This window comes from Haliotis rubra, unplaced genomic scaffold (genome assembly GCF_003918875.1).
Source record: "Haliotis rubra isolate DU_JTF1 unplaced genomic scaffold, ASM391887v1 Scf537, whole genome shotgun sequence".
Lineage (NCBI taxonomy): Eukaryota > Metazoa > Mollusca > Gastropoda > Lepetellida > Haliotidae > Haliotis > Haliotis rubra.
In genome coordinates, this window is record NW_025767232.1 from 609718 (window position 1) to 628234 (window position 18517).

The 18517-nt window shown below is 42.0% G+C and overlaps 1 protein-coding gene across 4 annotated transcripts in view; it reads left to right on the forward strand.

Moving 5' to 3' along the window:
• The window catches only part of LOC124253257 (fibulin-1-like), a 46859-nt gene that overhangs the window by 7885 nt on the left and 20457 nt on the right, over window positions 1-18517 (forward strand). For 3 of the 4 annotated variants that reach the window (XM_046686998.1, XM_046687000.1, XM_046686999.1), the window contains exons 3-5: window positions 14036-14286; window positions 16282-16423; window positions 16851-17045. In XM_046686998.1, coding sequence (XP_046542954.1) covers window positions 14036-14286; window positions 16282-16423; window positions 16851-17045 — 588 coding nt within the window. The remainder of the gene's footprint in view (window positions 1-14035; window positions 14287-16281; window positions 16424-16850; window positions 17046-18517) is intronic. The other variant, XM_046687001.1, reaches the window with a different exon arrangement.

The window sequence follows — 18517 nt, forward strand, 5'->3', positions numbered from 1 at the left end:
ATTGTCCACATGACCAAGAGGTGAATCTCTCAGTAGACAGACAAGGTGACTTCTTTGAGGGGCATTTACAAGTTTGTGTGATGAACAACGGGGAAAGTTATATGGATATGCAACTTCTTCATTATCAATGTAAGAGACGTTTTGCTGGAATGACTTTATCAATGTAAGTGATGTTTCGGTGGAAGGATGCTATCAATGTAAGCGACGTTTCGGTGGAATGACATTATCAATGTAAGAGACGTTTCAGTGGAATGATGTTATCAATGTTAGAGACGTTTCGGTGGAATGACGTTATCAATGTAAGCGACGTTTCGGTGGAATGACATTATCAATGTAAGAGAAGTTTCAGTGGAATGATGTTATCAATGTAAGAGACGTTTCGGTGGAATGATGTTATCAATGTAAGAGACGTTTCGGTGGAATGACGTTATCAATGTAAGAGACGTTTCGGTGGAATGATGTTATCAATGTAAGAGACGTTTCGGTGGAATGATGTTATCAATGTAAGAGACGTTTCGGTGGAATGATGTTATCAATGTAAGAGACGTTTCGGTGGAATGATGTTATCAATGTAAGAGACGTTTCGGTGGAATGACGTTATCAATGTAAGCGATGTTTCGGTGGAATGATGTTATCAATGTAAGAGACGTTTCGGTGGAATGATGTTATCAATGTAAGAGACGTTTCGTGGAATAGCGTTATCAATGTAAGCGGCCGGTGGAATGATGTTATCAATGTAAGAGACGTTTCGGTGGAATGATGTTATCAATGTAAGAGACGTTTCGGTGGAATGATGTTATCAATGTAAGAGACGTTTCGGTGGAATGATGTTATCAATGTAAGAGACGTTTCGGTGGAATGACGTTATCAATGTAAGCGATGTTTCGGTGGAATGATGTTATCAATGTAAGAGACGTTTCGGTGGAATGATGTTATCAATGTAAGAGACGTTTCGGTGGAATGACGTTATCAATGTAAGCGATGTTTCGGTGGAATGGCTCCATGCCCCAATGCTAGTGCTACAATGACGAGCATCATATACTAGTTGCCTAGATCTGTGCTCATGATGTCTGTAACTGGTTTGTTGGGTCCAGCTCAAGTATTTACAAAAGGCTGGAATGTTGCTAATTGTGGCAATGCTTTAGGGCTCTGGACAAGACTCTCATGTAAATTTTACAATTGTAAAATTGAAAATGATTTCAGCAAGAATTTCACTCAAGAAGATAATTTCCTTTGGCATGAAATACTCCTCATACATCATAACTATATTTTTTCATTATGTTATGTCAGGCTAGGAAATACCACCTACAAATATTTCGATAGCCTGAAATTTAGGAGAGAGCTAAAATCGTCTACAGACTCTTGACTTGAGAGTTGTTGAGTGAGTATGTAACTTTTCCATTACCGTCAAGTGGTCCAGTGGTATGATTCAGAGGCTGCCAGACTTCACATGTAGATTCAAGCCTCCTCCAGCCTAACAAGCAAACACTGTCACCATTAGGCTACTCACATACTTGACCAATTGCCAGCAGATATGTCAGCTTCTCTTGCCAATACTCACTGTTTAATTTAGGGCCTAAATAAAAATGTTGTGGTTCCGATAACCCGACCGAGCCTTGAATTCTAGTGCTGACCGTATTCTTTTAAGCGGTATGAATAAAATAAGCTTTCAGATACCAATGCTTTTTCCCGGCACTGACGGATATCAGTCATCTTGATAGAGAAAGTTGACCTGATGAGCATAATCTTGATTGAATAAACAATTACACATTGATAAAAGTGTTATTAGTTTGTACTTTACTTCTAAAAAAAATGTAATATAAAAAATCCTACCTACCCTAAGAGGTGTAATCGGAACCACCAATTTTTTTAGCATGTTGCTAGGGACATATTATCTAGGGCAGCCCATAGATTTTCTGTTTCCCATCTCCCACCAAACCTGAATACTGATCCCGATGAGAAATAGTAGAAAAATGCCTTGGAAATGTATGCACTGATGATGATACTCTTACTTTTGCACACTGATAAGAACTAGGTCACCTTGATCTTTCTCCATCTTCATATCTGAAAATATTCCAGCGACTCAATCTACATCATAAATTAATTTGAATACTACTGCCAAGTGATCACAATTTTAAAATCTTCTGAAAATCTACACGAGTGAAAAAAAGTTTTCAGTTGAGTTTTTGTATACCCTCCCTACCCTCCCATATCTCTCTCCCCTACACACACATACACACCCACCCACACATGTGCTCACTTGTTTGTTCAGTTTAAGAAACACAAAAGTTTCCTTACCCTGATCGCTTTTGTAATGATCCACAAAGATTCTTTGATGTGATGATGACTTAAAAGACTCTAGATATGTTCTGCTATAGTATTTCATGCCAAAGGTGTGAATATTATATGATAATTCAAGTGAACATGATAATTGCTTGAATTTGATATCTTTACAAATCATAGATTCTTTGAAACACCAAGATGCTATGTACTTTGTTGTATTGATTTGGGATTTGGTATGTAAAAAACACTGAAAATCACTAACCTGTGTGTAATGTTAACATAATGCTTGTGCCAAGTTGCTCTCTATCAGTGCTAGTATCAGCATATGGTGTGTCATATACGGGACAAAATAAGTTAGGGATATTGTTATGATATTTTTATGATTGATGTTTTATCAGTGTGTCAATGAAGAAATAGATCATTATTCATATTTTCAAAATTTACATATATCCCTAACTATATTTGTCCAGTATCTATCTCTTCAGGAACTAACTATATTTGTCCAGTATCTATCTCTTCAGGAACTAACTATATTTGTCCAGTATCTATCTCTTCAGGAACTAACTATATTTGTCTAGTATCTATCTCTTCAGGAACTAACTATATTTGTCTAGTATCTATCTCTTCAGGAACTAACTATATTTGTCTAGTATCTATCTCTTCAGGAACTAACTATATTTGTCTAGTATCTATCTCTTCAGGAACTAACTATATTTGTCTAGTATCTATCTCTTCAGGAACTAACTATATTTGTCTAGTATCTATCTCTTCAGGAACTAACTATATTTGTCTAGTATCTATCTCTTCAGGAACTAACTGTATTTGTCTAGTATCTATCTCTTCAGGAACTAACTATATTTGTCTAGTATCTATCTCTTCAGGAACTAACTATATTTGTCTAGTATCTATCTCTTCAGGAACTAACTATGTTTGTCTAGTATCTATCTCTTCAGGAACTAACTATATTTGTCTAGTATCTATCTCTTCAGGAACTAACTATATTTGTCTAGTATCTATCTCTTCAGGAACTAACTATATTTGTCTAGTATCTATCTCTTCAGGAACTAACTATATTTGTCTAGTATCTATCTCTTCAGGAACTAACTATATTTGTCTAGTATCTATCTCTTCAGGAACTAACTATATTTGTCTAGTATCTATCTCTTCAGGAACTAACTGTATTTGTCTAGTATCTATCTCTTCAGGAACTAACTATATTTGTCTAGTATCTATCTCTTCAGGAACTAACTATATTTGTCTAGTATCTATCTCTTCAGGAACTAACTATATTTGTCTAGTATCTATCTCTTCAGGAACTAACTATATTTGTCTAGTATCTATCTCTTCAGGAACTAACTATATTTGTCTAGTATCTATCTCTTCAGGAACTAACTATATTTGTCTAGTATCTATCTCTTCAGGAACTAACTATATATTTGTCTAGTATCTATCTCTTCAGGAACTAACTATATTTGTCTAGTATCTATCTCTTCAGGAACTAACTATATTTGTCTAGTATCTATCTCTTCAGGAACTAACTATATTTGTCTAGTATCTATCTCTTCAGGAACTAACTATATTTGTCTAGTATCTATCTCTTCAGGAACTAACTATATTTGTCTAGTATCTATCTCTTCAGGAACTAACTATATTTGTCTAGTATCTATCTCTTCAGGAACTAACTATATTTGTCTAGTATCTATCTCTTCAGGAACTAACTATATTTGTCTAGTATCTATCTCTTCAGGAACTAACTATATTTGTCTAGTATCTATCTCTTCAGGAACTAACTATATTTGTCTAGTATCTATCTCTTCAGGAACTAACTGTATTTGTCTAGTATCTATCTCTTCAGGAACTAACTATATTTGTCTAGTATCTATCTGGTATCTTCAGGAACTAACTATATTTGTCTAGTATCTATCTCTTCAGGAACTAACTATATTTGTCTAGTATCTATCTCTTCAGGAACTAACTATATTTGTCTAGTATCTATCTCTTCAGGAACTAACTATATTTGTCTAGTATCTATCTCTTCAGGAACTAACTATATTTGTCTAGTATCTATCTCTTCAGGAACTAACTATATTTGTCTAGTATCTATCTCTTCAGGAACTAACTATATTTGTCTAGTATCTATCTCTTCAGGAACTAACTATATTTGTCTAGTATCTATCTCTTCAGGAACTAACTATATTTGTCTAGTATCTATCTCTTCAGGAACTAACTATATTTTGTCTAGTATCTATCTCTTCAGGAACTAACTATATTTGTCTGAGTATCTATCTCTTCAGGAACTAACTATATTTGTCTAGTATCTATCTCTTCAGGGAACTAACTATGTTGTCTGTATCTATCTCTTCAGGAACCTTCAACTATTTCTTCTAGTATCTATCTCTTCAGGGAACTAATATTTGTCTAGTATCTATCTCTTCAGGAACTAACTATATTTGTCTAGTATCTATCTCTTCAGGAACTAACTATATTTGTCTAGTATCTATCTCTTCAGGAACTAACTATATTTGTCTAGTATCTATCTCTTCAGGAACTAACTATATTTGTCTAGTATCTATCTCTTCAGGAACTAACTATATTTGTCCAGACACTATCTATTTAGGATTAGTGTTTTTAATTTTGATGTTCAGAATTTTGATAGAGTGTTTGATATTTGTTTTAGACATTGGATATTTTTGGTGCCCACAACAGTTTGGTACAAGTTATCCAGTGACCAAGTTGTTTTTTTTAATAACCTGAAGCAAAATATGTTTTTTGAGTACTGTTTAGATGTGATTTTCTTCATGAAATTGTCATTAACTTACTCAAATGCTTCTTTGTAAATAACAGCGGAGATTATGCCTCCTAAGATTGTTCAGACACCTGTTTGTTTGTTTGTTATTTAACACCATCTTCAGCAATGTCCCAGCTATATGGCGGCCAGACACTTGTATCTACCATGTCCACAGGTGTATGTAAAGTCATGTCTCTACCAATTAGTGAGAGTACATTCCGGTGTACAAGACCAACTAATTATCCCAGGTCGTGGAGAAATGATTCCTGAGCATAGCCTTACTGTAATTTTACCTCATCTAACATTAACCTCATTTGTTCAGCCTGATCCAGCGACCTGAATCTTGTCATGGGTCAAATCGTATATGCCCTCAAAAGTCAAAGGTATATAGGTTGTTTTAACCTAATTATTCTGACAGAGCTCCATCTGTATGGAGTTATTTCCAACAGAATTAAACATACTGCTGGAAAAAAGCTGCAAATAAATAAAGAATTTAAGGCTCATTCTTTCTATTATAGTCCGTTTGGCTCAAAAGCGGACCGATGAATTGCAATCTAACTCATAAACTAATAAACATAAAATACTCAATGAAACGCTGATCATAATCAAAACATCATACCCATTCTGTGAGGTTTTTGCAGATTTTTTGTCCTAAAAATAAAAAAGTTGTTTAACAATCTATCATTCAAATATTGACACAGTTCACTATTTGTTACGAGGGAGGAGTGCAGAGAAAGGGACAGCCAGGTGTTAGAGAAGCATGTGCACAAGTGCCGACAAAGTTATTGATTCATTAACCTGTGCTGTGCCGTCTCCATCCTTTCTCGAACACCTGGCTGTCCCTTTCTCTGCACTCCTCCCTCGTAATAGTGAACTGTGTCAATATTTTAATGATAGATTGTTAAACAACTTTTTTAATTTTAGGACAAAAATTCTGCAAAAACCTCACAGAATGGGTATGATGTTTTGATTATGATCAGCGTTTCATTGAGTATTTTATGTTTATTAGTTTTCGAGTTAGATTGCAATTCATCGGTCCGCTTTTGAGCTAACGGACTGTAGCTCTTAATTCATTGTACCATGAACAAACTGGAAAGACATTTAGAGGACATTTTGTAAATGGGTAATTACCATACTGTTCCAATGGTATTATACGACTGTGAGGAATCCCCATGCACAGTTTCTATGATAGAAATTCAGCCCCTTCAACATACTGCCTGCCCTCCCTGCAATGCTAAAGTCCTAAATGAAGCAAATCTAGATTTCTTCAGATTCTGAATATCTCCCATATCACTGGGGCTCCTTTTCAATTTAAATGGGCTTACTTGTTACTTTCTGACCGCCTTCGTGGAAGGTCGCGGGTTCAATCCCCGACCTCGTCATACCAAAAGACGTTAAAATATGGTACTTGTTGGTCCCTGTCTGGCTCTCGGCATTAATGGGTACAACAAGGACTGGTCGGCTTGGAGTCAGTATAATGTGTCTGAGTGGGGTATTCATGCTTTACTGCGGCATGGTATCTCAGTGGGCTAGCACTATAAAACCAGCTTCAGTCTGGGCTAGTACAAGCAGCCGCACATACACATACACACGCATGCACATCATCATATGAGCGAAATATTCTCAAGCACGACGTTAAACCCAATTTCACCTCACCTACTTGTTACTTTCAAAATTGTATATCCAGAGACTAAGCGTTAGTCTGGTCTGGCTCCTTGACTTGTTGGACTGCTTGTCCGTGTTTCCTGATGCTGTAGATTATGGCTGGCAATATTGATCACATGATTGTTCTGTCCAGATTCGATTATTTCCAGACTGCTGTCATGTGTAATATATGTTATATTTGGCATTACACTTTCTCATTAAAGTACAGATTCTTGTATTTTTCTTACGTTGAGTCCCATACCACCTTCTCTGTCAGAGTCAGGTACCTAATTGTCAGCACACGAAATCAGCGACCTGAATCACTGTCACCGTGGCTTCCACATAGGTGGAATATAGCTCATTATGGGAACAAATACTACATGCACACTCACTGACACATGCACTGACACACTCACTGGCAGACGCACATGTGCACATGCAAAACCAAATATGATGGATACATCTGAACTGTGTAGAGTTTTTAGTAATAATTCCTCATTTTTTAAAAGTCATACTGTCATACCTAGGGCCCACTACCACAGAGTGATTATAGTTCTAAAGTTATTATAAGTCCTCGTTAACAATGTGAAACAATAATCAAACTTTGACCTTAGACTTAAGTTATAATTTATGCTGTAAATTATTTTATAATGTTTATAATCTATAAGTCTCCTCAACAATGTGAATTATTTTTGAAACTCTAAGTCTTATCGACAATGTAAACTATTTTTGATACTATAAATTGATAATTTAGCATATCATGGAACTGTTAAATAGATTAGTTGGTACCTAAGTAATGAGAGACATGTAAATTTCTGTGGTGGCGGTATAGTTGCGTAACGACACCCAGTTATAGCGGATGTCCTGCGAGCTACTTGTCAACAACTCCAGTTCCGCATAGAGGAAATACTCCACTTATGATGGTCGTTCAGTTTTTCTCAGAGCTTGTGACCGACTAATCTAGACATTTGGGGAGCTGACAATAGCAATGTTGATTAAATCACTGACTGATGAGATGTGTAGGTGTATGGAAGAAGTCTGAACACTCTCCCACCACGCTGACAATCGTACACTGTTACTGTCTTACGTCTTACAGCTGTCTAGGATAGCTGCCACACCTTGTTTCTGTGTGTAGATAGCAACTGTCTGGCAAGTACCTAGAAATAATGAGGCCCTTGTATAGCTACAGACTGGAAAGTCCCTATATTGCTGCAGACTGCTAGGTCCCAGTATAGTCACAGAATGCTAGGTCCTTGTATAGCTACAGACTGCTAGGTCCCAGTATAGCCACAGACTGCTAGGTCCCAGTATAGCCACAGATTGCTAGGTCCCAGTATAGCCACAGACTGCTAGGTTCCAGTATAGCTACAGACTGCTAGGTCCCAGTATAGTCACAGACTGCTAGGTCCCTGTATAGCTACAGACTGCTAGGTCCCAGTATAGTCACAGACTGCTAGGTCCTTGTATAGCTACAGACTGCTAGGTCCCAGTATAGCCACAGACTGCTAGGTCCCAGTATAGCCACAGACTGCTAGGTCCCAGTATAGCCACAGAATGCTAGGTCCCAGTATAGCCACAGACTGCTAGGTCCCTGTATAGCTACAGACTGCTAGGTTCCAGTATAGCTACAGACTGCTAGGCCACAGTATAGCCACAGACTGCTAGGTCCCAGTATAGCTACAGACTGCTAGGTCCCTGTATAGCTACAGACTGCTAGGTCCCTGTATAGCTACAGACTGCTAGGTCCTTGTATAGCTACAGACTGCTAGGTCCTTGTATAGCTACAGACTGCTAGGTCCCTGTATAGCTACAGACTGCTAGGTCCCAGTATAGCCACAGACTGCTAGGTCCCAGTATAGCCACAGACTGCTAGGTCCTTGTATAGCTACAGACTGCTAGGTCCCTGTATAGCTACAGACTGCTAGGTCCTTGTATAGCTACAGACTGATAGGTCCCAGTATAGTCACAGACTGCTAGGTCCTTGTATAGCCACAGACTGCTAGGACCCAGTATAGCCACAGACTGCTAGGTCCTTGTATAGCTACAGACTGCTAGGTCCCAGTATAGCTACAGACTGCTAGGTCCCAGTATAGCCACATACTGCTAGGTCCCAGTATAGCTACAGACTGCTAGGTCCCAGTATAGCCTCAGACTTCTAGCTCCCAGTATAGCTACAGACTGCTAGGTCCCAGTATAGCCACAGACTGCTAGGTCCTTGTATAGCTACAGACTGCTAGGTCCCAGTATAGCCACAGACTGCTAGGTCCCAGTGTAGCCACAGACTGCTAGGTCCCAGTATAGCCACAGACTGCTAGGTCCCAGTATAGCCACAGACTGCTAGGTTCCAGTATAGCCACAGACTGCTAGGTCCTTGTATAGCCACAGACTGCTAGGTCCCAGTATAGCCACAGACTGCTAGGTTCCAGTATAGCCACAGACTGCTAGGTCCTTGTATAGCCACAGACTGCTAGGTCCCAGTAAAGCCACAGAATGCTAGGTCCCAGTATAGCCACAGACTGCTAGGTCCCAGTATTGAGCTACAGACTGCTAGGTCACAGGTTAGCTACAGACTGCTAGGTCCCAGTATAGCTACAGACTGCTAGGTCCTTGTATAGCTACAGACTGCTAGGTCCTTGTATAGCTGCAGACTGCTAGGTTCCAGTGTAGCTACAGACTGCTAGGTCCTTGTATAGCCACAGACTGCTAGGTCCCTGTATAGCTACAGACTGCTAGGTCCTTGTATAGCTACAGACTGCTAGGCCCCAGTATTGAGCTACAGACTGCTAGGTCTCAGTATAGTCACAGACTGCTAGGTCCCTGTATAGCTACAGACTGCTAGGTCCTTGTATAGCTACAGACTGCTAGGTCCCAGTATAGCTACAGACTGCTAGGTCCTTGTATAGCTACAGACTGCTAGGTCCTTGTATAGCTGCAGACTGCTAGGTTCCAGTATAGCTACAGACTGCTAGCTCCTTGTATAGCCACAGACTGCTAGGTCCCAGTATAGCCACAGACTGCTAGGTTCCAGTATAGCCACAGACTGCTAGGTCCTTGTATAGCCACAGACTGCTAGGTCCCAGTAAAGCCACAGAATGCTAGGTCCCAGTATAGCCACAGACTGCTAGGTCCCAGTATTGAGCTACAGACTGCTAGGTCACAGGTTAGCTACAGACTGCTAGGTCCCAGTATAGCTACAGACTGCTAGGTCCCTGTATAGCTACAGACTGCTAGGTCCCAGTATAGTCACAGACTGCTAGGTCCCTGTATAGCTACAGACTGCTAGGTCCTTGTATAGCTGCAGACTGCTAGGTCCCAGTATAGCCACAGACTGCTAGGTCCCAGTATAGCCACAGACTGCTAGGTTCCAGTATAGCCACAGACTGCTAGGTCCTTGTATAGCCACAGACTGCTAGGTCCCAGTATAGCCACAGACTGCTAGGTTCCAGTATAGCCACAGACTGCTAGGTCCTTGTATAGCCACAGACTGCTAGGTCCCAGTAAAGCCACAGAATGCTAGGTCCCAGTATAGCCACAGACTGCTAGGTCCCAGTATTGAGCTACAGACTGCTAGGTCACAGGTTAGCTACAGACTGCTAGGTCCCAGTATAGCTACAGACTGCTAGGTCCTTGTATAGCTACAGACTGCTAGGTCCTTGTATAGCTGCAGACTGCTAGGTTCCAGTGTAGCTACAGACTGCTAGGTCCTTGTATAGCCACAGACTGCTAGGTCCCTGTATAGCTACAGACTGCTAGGTCCTTGTATAGCTACAGACTGCTAGGCCCCAGTATTGAGCTACAGACTGCTAGGTCCCAGTATAGTCACAGACTGCTAGGTCCCTGTATAGCTACAGACTGCTAGGTCCTTGTATAGCTACAGACTGCTAGGTCCCAGTATAGCTACAGACTGCTAGGTCCTTGTATAGCTACAGACTGCTAGGTCCTTGTATAGCTGCAGACTGCTAGGTTCCAGTATAGCTACAGACTGCTAGCTCCTTGTATAGCCACAGACTGCTAGGTCTCAGTATAGCTACAGACTGCTAGGTCCCAGTATAGCCACAGACTGCTAGCTCCCAGTATATCTACAGACTACTAGGTCCCAGTATAGCCACAGACTGCTAGGTCCCTGTATAGCTACAGACTGCTAGGTCCCAGTATAGCTACAGACTGCTAGGTCCTTGTATAGCTACAGACTGCTAGGTCCCTGTATAGCTACAGACTTCTAGGTCCCAGTATAGCCACAGACTGCTAGGTCCCAGTATAGCCACAGACTGCTAGGTCCTTGTATAGCTACAGACTGCTAGGTCCCTGTATAGCTACAGACTGCTAGGTCCTTGTATAGCTACAGACTGATAGGTCCCAGTATAGTCACAGACTGCTAGGTCCTTGTATAGCCACAGACTGCTAGGACCCAGTATAGCCACAGACTGCTAGGTCCCAGTATAGCCACAGACTGCTAGGCCACAGGATAGCTACAGACTGCTAGGTCCCAGTATAGCTACAGACTGCTAGGTCCCAGTACAGCCACAGACTGCTAGGTCCTTGTATAGCCACAGACTGCTAGGTCCCAGTATAGCCACAGACTGCTAGGTCCCAGTATAGCTACAGACTGCTAGGTTCCAGTATAGCCACAGACTGCTAGGTCCCAGTATAGCCACAGACTGCTAGGTCCCAGTAAAGCCACAGAATGCTAGGTCCCAGTATAGCCACAGACTGCTAGGTAATTGTATAGCCACAGACTGCTAGGTCCCAGTATTGAGCTACAGACTGCTAGGTCACAGTATAGCTACAGACTGCTAGGTCCCAGTATAGCTACAGACTGCTAGGTCCTTGTATAGCTACAGACTGCTAGGTCCTTGTATAGCTGCAGACTACTAGGTTCCAGTGTAGCTACAGACTGCTAGGTCCTTGTATAGCCACAGACTGCTAGGTCCCTGTATAGCTACAGACTGCTAGGTCCTTGTATAGCTACAGACTGCTAGGCCCCAGTATTGAGCTACAGACTGCTAGGTCCCAGTATAGTCACAGACTGCTAGGTCCCTGTATAGCTACAGACTGCTAGGTCCTTGTATAGCTACAGACTGCTAGGTCCCAGTATAGCTACAGACTGCTAGGTCCTTGTATAGCTACAGACTGCTAGGTCCTTGTATAGCTGCAGACTGCTAGGTTCCAGTATAGCTACAGACTGCTAGCTCCTTGTATAGCCACAGACTGCTAGGTCTCAGTATAGCTACAGACTGCTAGCTCCCAGTATAGCCACAGACTGCTAGCTCCCAGTATATCTACAGACTGCTAGGTCCCAGTATAGCCACAGACTGCTAGGTCCCAGTATAGCCACAGACTGCTAGCTCCCAGTATAGCTACATACTTCTAGGTCCCAGTATAGCTACAGACTGCTAGGTCCCAGTATAGCCACAGACTGCTAGGTCCCAGTATAGCCACAGATTGCTAGGTCCCAGTATAGCCACAGACTGCTAGGCCACAGGATAGCTACAGACTGCTAGGTCCCAGTATAGCCACAGACTGCTAGGTCCCAGTATAGCCACAGACTGCTAGGTCCCAGTATAGTCACAGACTGCTAGGTCCTTGTATAGCCACAGACTGCTAGGACCCAGTATAGCCACAGACTGCTAGGTCTTTGTATAGCTACAGACTGCTAGGTCCCAGTATAGCTACAGACTGCTAGGTCCCAGTATAGCCACATACTACTAGGTCCCAGTATAGCTACAGACTGCTAGGTCCCAGTATAGCCTCAGACTTCTAGCCCCCAGTATAGCTACAGACTGCTAGGTCCCAGTATAGCCACAGACTGCTAGGTCCTTGTATAGCTACAGACTGCTAGGTCCCAGTATAGCCACAGACTGCTAGGTCCCAGTATAGCCACAGACTGCTAGGTCCCAGTATAGCTACAGACTGCTAGGTCCCAGTATAGCCACAGACTGCTAGGTCCCAGTATAGCCACAGACTGCTAGGTTCCAGTATAGCCACAGACTGCTAGGTCCTTGTATAGCCACAGACTGCTAGGTCCCAGTAAAGCCACAGAATGCTAGGTCCCAGTATAGCCACAGACTGCTAGGTAATTGTATAGCCACAGACTGCTAGGTCCCAGTATTGAGCTACAGACTGCTAGGTCACAGTATAGCTACAGACTGCTAGGTCACAGTATAGCTACAGACTGCTAGGTGCTTGTATAGCTACAGACTGCTAGGTCCTTGTATAGCTGCAGACTGCTAGGTTCCAGTGTAGCTACAGACTGCTAGGTCCTTGTATAGCCACAGACTGCTAGGTCCCTGTATAGCTACAGACTGCTAGGTCCTTGTATAGCTACAGACTGCTAGGCCCCAGTATTGAGCTACAGACTGCTAGGTCCCAGTATAGTCACAGACTGCTAGGTCCCTGTATAGCTACAGACTGCTAGGTCCTTGTATAGCTACAGACTGCTAGGTCCCAGTATAGCTACAGACTGCTAGGTCCCAGTATAGCCACAGACTGCTAGCTCCCAGTATATCTACAGACTGCTAGGTCCCAGTATAGCCACAGACTGCTAGGTCCCTGTATAGCCACAGACTGCTAGCTCCCAGTATAGCTACATACTTCTAGGTCCCAGTATAGCTACAGACTGCTAGGTCCCAGTATAGCCACAGACTGCTAGGTCCCAGTATAGCCACAGATTGCTAGGTCCCAGTATAGCCACAGACTGCTAGGTCCTTGTATAGCTACAGACTGCTAGGTCCCAGTATAGCTACAGACTGCTAGGCCACATTATAGCTACAGACTGCTAGGTCCCAGTATAGTCACAGACTGCTAGGTTCCAGTATAGCCACAGACTGCTAGGCCACAGGATAGCTACAGACTGCTAGGTCCCAGTATAGCCACAGACTGCTAGGTCCCAGTATAGCCACAGACTGCTAGGTCCCAGTATAGCCACAGACTGCTAGGACCCAGTATAGCCACATAGATTGCTAGGTCCCAGTATAGCCACAGACTGCTAGGTCCTTGTATAGCTACAGACTGCTAGGTCCCAGTGTAGCTACAGACTGCTAGGCCACAGTATAACTACAGACTGCTAGGTCCCAGTATAGCTACAGACTGCTAGGTCCCAGTGTAGCTACAGATTGCTAGGTCCCAGTATAGCTACAGACTGCTAGGTCCCAGTGTAGCTACAGACTGCTAGGTCCCAGTATAGCTACAGACTGCTAGCACAACCCTTGCCACCTAAAGAAGGGCAAGAACTAGCCCAGAAATGTTGTGAAAAATGAATCAAGAAGTTGTTATCCATAAGATTTGTCTTGTATTGCAATATAGCTGTTGATGTGTTTGTAGGTGGACTGAACGACATTCTCACCTCATGTTGCGTGGAGGGTGTCAAATGGGCGGTGGATGGCGGCAGGTGCAACAGCTTCAGCGCCTTCCTCAATGTGTCCGTGGAGGACCGACAGAGTTGTATGGCCATTGTGGAGGTGTGCTGTATGAAGGAGGTGCATGTGCAGAAGTGTGCCGAGGGCAAGCAGACGGCCCTGGACCAGCAGATCTGTGCCATCAGGGACATTGAGCCTGGCAGGGAGCAGTTTATGGTGAGACGTCTGCACACTGTGCAGACATGTGTGGACTCTGTCACTGTTTGTTGATGATATCCTTGTCTGTTGATGATATCCTTGTCTGTTGATGATGTCCCTGTCTGTTGATGATGTCCTGTGTGTTTACAATGTCCCTGTCTTGTTGCAGGAGTGTTGTCCCTGTCTGTTAATGTTGCTGTCCCTGTCTGTTGATGATATCCTTGTCTGTTGATGATATCCCTGTCTCTTGGTGATATCATTGTCTGTTGGTGATATCCCTGTCTCTTGGTGATATCATTGTCTGTTGATGATATCCCCTGTCTGTTGATGATATCCCTGTCTGTTGGTGAAATCCCTGTCTGGTGGTGATATCCCTGTCTGTTGATGATATCCTTGCCTGTTGGTGATATCCTTGTCTGTTGGTGATATCCCTGTCTGTTGGTGATATCCCTGTCTGTTGGTGATAGTACAAGCAGCCGCACCTACACATACACACGCATGCACGTCGTCATATGAGCGAAATATTCTCCAGCACGACGTTAAACCCAATTTCACCTTCCCTAACCTCACCTTCTGTGGTGGGTACTGTACCCACTGTATTTTTTGGAGTGGGTTACGAATGTTGAGTGGGTATTTCATTTTCCGTTACCCACTGCTTTCAAATATGTGGCGTATTTCAGTCATTCTACTCACCTAAGTATTACGTCATTGAGTAAGTTTACTAAGCAGGTATGTTCTGCCTTATGTCATACCTAATCAAAACCAACTTAAATATAATGGAAATGATTTCATAAAAATCACTCATCCTATAGAAGTACAACACCTGTCTATACTAACAGTACAACTTGATGTGTCGATGATGTTTTTCATTCACATGGCGATTTTTTATCAATATATTCGATGGCATTTGTTTAAATTTTTGCGTATCTAACATTTTAAAAGCGTGAATTAATGCGCCAACAATTATTTTTCAATGCGTAATTGGAATTTTCTATCGTATTTTACCGGATGTCAGCTTATCTGGGCCTCTGATGTCCTGATCTCTTCGTGATGTCTCCATCTTGATGACCTAGTTCTTTGTTGTCTGTATTGTTGCAGATGACCCTGTCTGTTGATGGTGTCCTTCTGTGTTGATGATGTCCTTGTGTGTTTAGAATACCACTGTCTGTTGATGATGTCCTTGTGTGTTTAGAATACCACTGTCTGTTGATGATGTCCTTGTGTGTTTAGAATACCCCTGTCTGTTGATGATGTCCTTGTGTGTTTAGAATACCCCTGTCTGTTGATGATGTCCTTGTGTGTTTAGAATACCCTGTCTGTTGTGTGTGTTTAAGAATACCACTGTCTGTTGATGATGTCCTTGTGTGTTTAGAATACCCCTGTCTGTTGATGATGTCCTTGTGTGTTAAGAATACCACTGTCTGTTGATGATGTCCTTGTGTGTTTAGAATACCCCTGTCTGTTGATGATGTCCTTGTGTGTTTAGAATACCCTGTCTGTTGATGATGTCCTTCTGTGTTTAGAATACCACTGTCTGTTGATGATGTTCTTCTGTGTTTAGAATACCCCTATCTGTTGATGATGTCCTTGTGTGTTTAGAATACCCCTGTCTGTTGATGATGTCCTTGTGTGTTTAGAATACCCCTGTCTGTTGATGATGATGTTCTTCTGTGTTTAGAATGGTTGTTGATGATGTCTTCTCTTTGATGATGTTCTTCTGTGTTTAGAATACCTCTGTCTGTTGATGATGTCCTTGTGTGTTTAGAATGCCCTGTCTGTTGATGATGTCCTTGTGTGTTTAGAATACCCCTGTCTGTTGATGATGTCCTTGTGTGTTTAGAATGCCTGTCTGTTGATGATGTTCTTTTGTGTTTAGAATGCCCGACTGTTGATGATGTCCCTGTGTCTGTTGATGATGTCCTTGTGTGTTTAGAATGACAGTGTCTGTTGATGATGTCCTTGTGTGTTTAGAATGGTGTCCCTGTAGTTTACGATGTCTCTTTCTTGTTGCAGGAGTGTTGTCACTGCTGTCAGCTGGGTCTGACGGCCCGGAGGTCAAGTCTGTCCTGTCAGAGCACGGCCTATGGGAATCCGTGTGACATCAAGTTCATGGAGTGCTGCTCGGGACGTGAGGTAGCACAGAACCAAACAGCAGGTGAGCGTCGGCATGGCAACAGATGCAGTGGCTGGGAACAGAAGGCCTTGCATGTTCACAATTATTGTTTATCTGTGTTACAATACAAATTTCACACAAAAAACAATAACTTTTCAGTTTGTGATGCCACAGGCAGCAGGGCTACCTTACTTTCTTAGACATCTGTAGTGTGTGGCATGTTATATATTGGACACAAAAAGTTAGGGATTTTGAATGTTACGGGATATATTACTTCTTAGTGAAGACTGAGCACTGGATATCATAAAAGTATCCCAAAACACTCATGATCCCTAATTACTTTTGTGCTGTATATGTTTCAAAGCATAAAGGAATTTTTCACTAAAACTTCTGCCCAATGTTTTAAAGTATTAATCCTGCCTGATAAGCCTTTGTTGATGTGTTTACTAACGGACCATGATGCCTGTAGGGGATCCTGGGACTGGTGTTCCCGGGAACGGGATTGGGGACCAGGGGGAGGACGACAAGGACGAATGTGCACTGTTCCCCAACAAGCTGTGTTCCCAGCGTTGTGTGAACACTCTGGGCAGTTTCCGCTGTGAGTGTAGCGAGGGCTACATCCTGGACGCTGATGGACGCACATGCAGACTCAAGAATGCCCAAGGTGATTAAGTCCACATGGACCTTCAAGGGAAAGCAACAAAGCACATGTGCTTATTCAAAAGAGGAATTAAAAAAGGTCCAAATCAAATTTAGATTGTGTGACTCACAGTTGGTGACAAATTCATTGACATTTGTAGAGGTTCACAAATTCCTTTGGATGCCACTCTGACATGCATTAGTGAATTCATATCAGTTTGGAATAACCTGTTATTATAGTATAATGTAAGTACATCAGGTTTGGTCTAATGTGATTTGAATTTTTCAGTTTACAGACTCACAGTTTGGTTTGTACTTATGTAAGGCACTAAGGTACTAATGTCATGTCATTTTGTTAATGTTACTTTTGTGTGAATGTGTGTTAGCATAATTGCCTATGGAACAGTTGTGTGATGTATTTGGAACTCTTTGGTCTGCATGGTTATGTGTAGATAAGTTTGTAATCATCTCCATTAGTTCTGTATATTTCCACTAAGCTCAGTCGCGGCAGGTTATGTGTGGCCGTATTCCATGTTGTTGCATGAGTGTTTCTCTGATTTGTTGTTTTTGTTGTTTAATACAACTGCAATTTGTACGTTACTAAGAAATTGTAATCCCAAATATAATATGTTGCATTTGACCACTTTCTAAATGGCATTGGGTAAACATAGCTTTCGGCCGTGGGAGCCATCCCAATTAACAGTCTTATCAGAGGGGTACACAAAGTCTACAGTCTAGACTACCAGTTGTCCGACTTCCATTTTTGTGGAGGTTGCGGTGTCTGAGCGGTCTAGGCGTCTGACTTTGTGTGCTGGTGATTTGGTGCCTGACTCTGAGAGTGTGGGTTCGAATCCCGGATGGGACTCAACCCAAGAAAAGTACTAGAATTTGTACTTTACTAAGAAAGTGTAATCCCAAATATAACGTATGTTGCAATTGGGATAGGACATATATTAATCAAGTCTGTGAGTCTCAACACCTGGTCCCCTGAGTTTTGAATAATGACAAGCAAGGATTGCTGATGATCAGTTCAAAAGGCATACACTGGTGGGTATGGTGTAAAAGACATGTAATGATGTCATATTGTACAGTTTACATCAATACTGTTTACCTGCAGTGTTATTCTACTGATGATGTGATATTAAGATTTTATTACATGACAGCTTTTATTTCGCCACCGAGGACATATATGGTAGTCTCGGGCTGATATGACTACTGAAAGGGAAACTGTGATGAAATAACTTTGTTATCATATGCCACATGAAATGACGTAACTCTAACATAAACTAGGCTCTGACTATTGAAGTTTCGAGCATATGCATGTATTCATTCATACCAGTTTAGTAGCCGGGAAATACGGCTGATATGGATTTTGGCCCTTAGGCTGATATGGCTGATATCCATTTTCGGCCCGGGTGGTCAATATGGACATGTGCCGACAGCCAGTATTGTATGTGCAAAATGGTACATATTATTCATAAGTATATGATAAAGCCT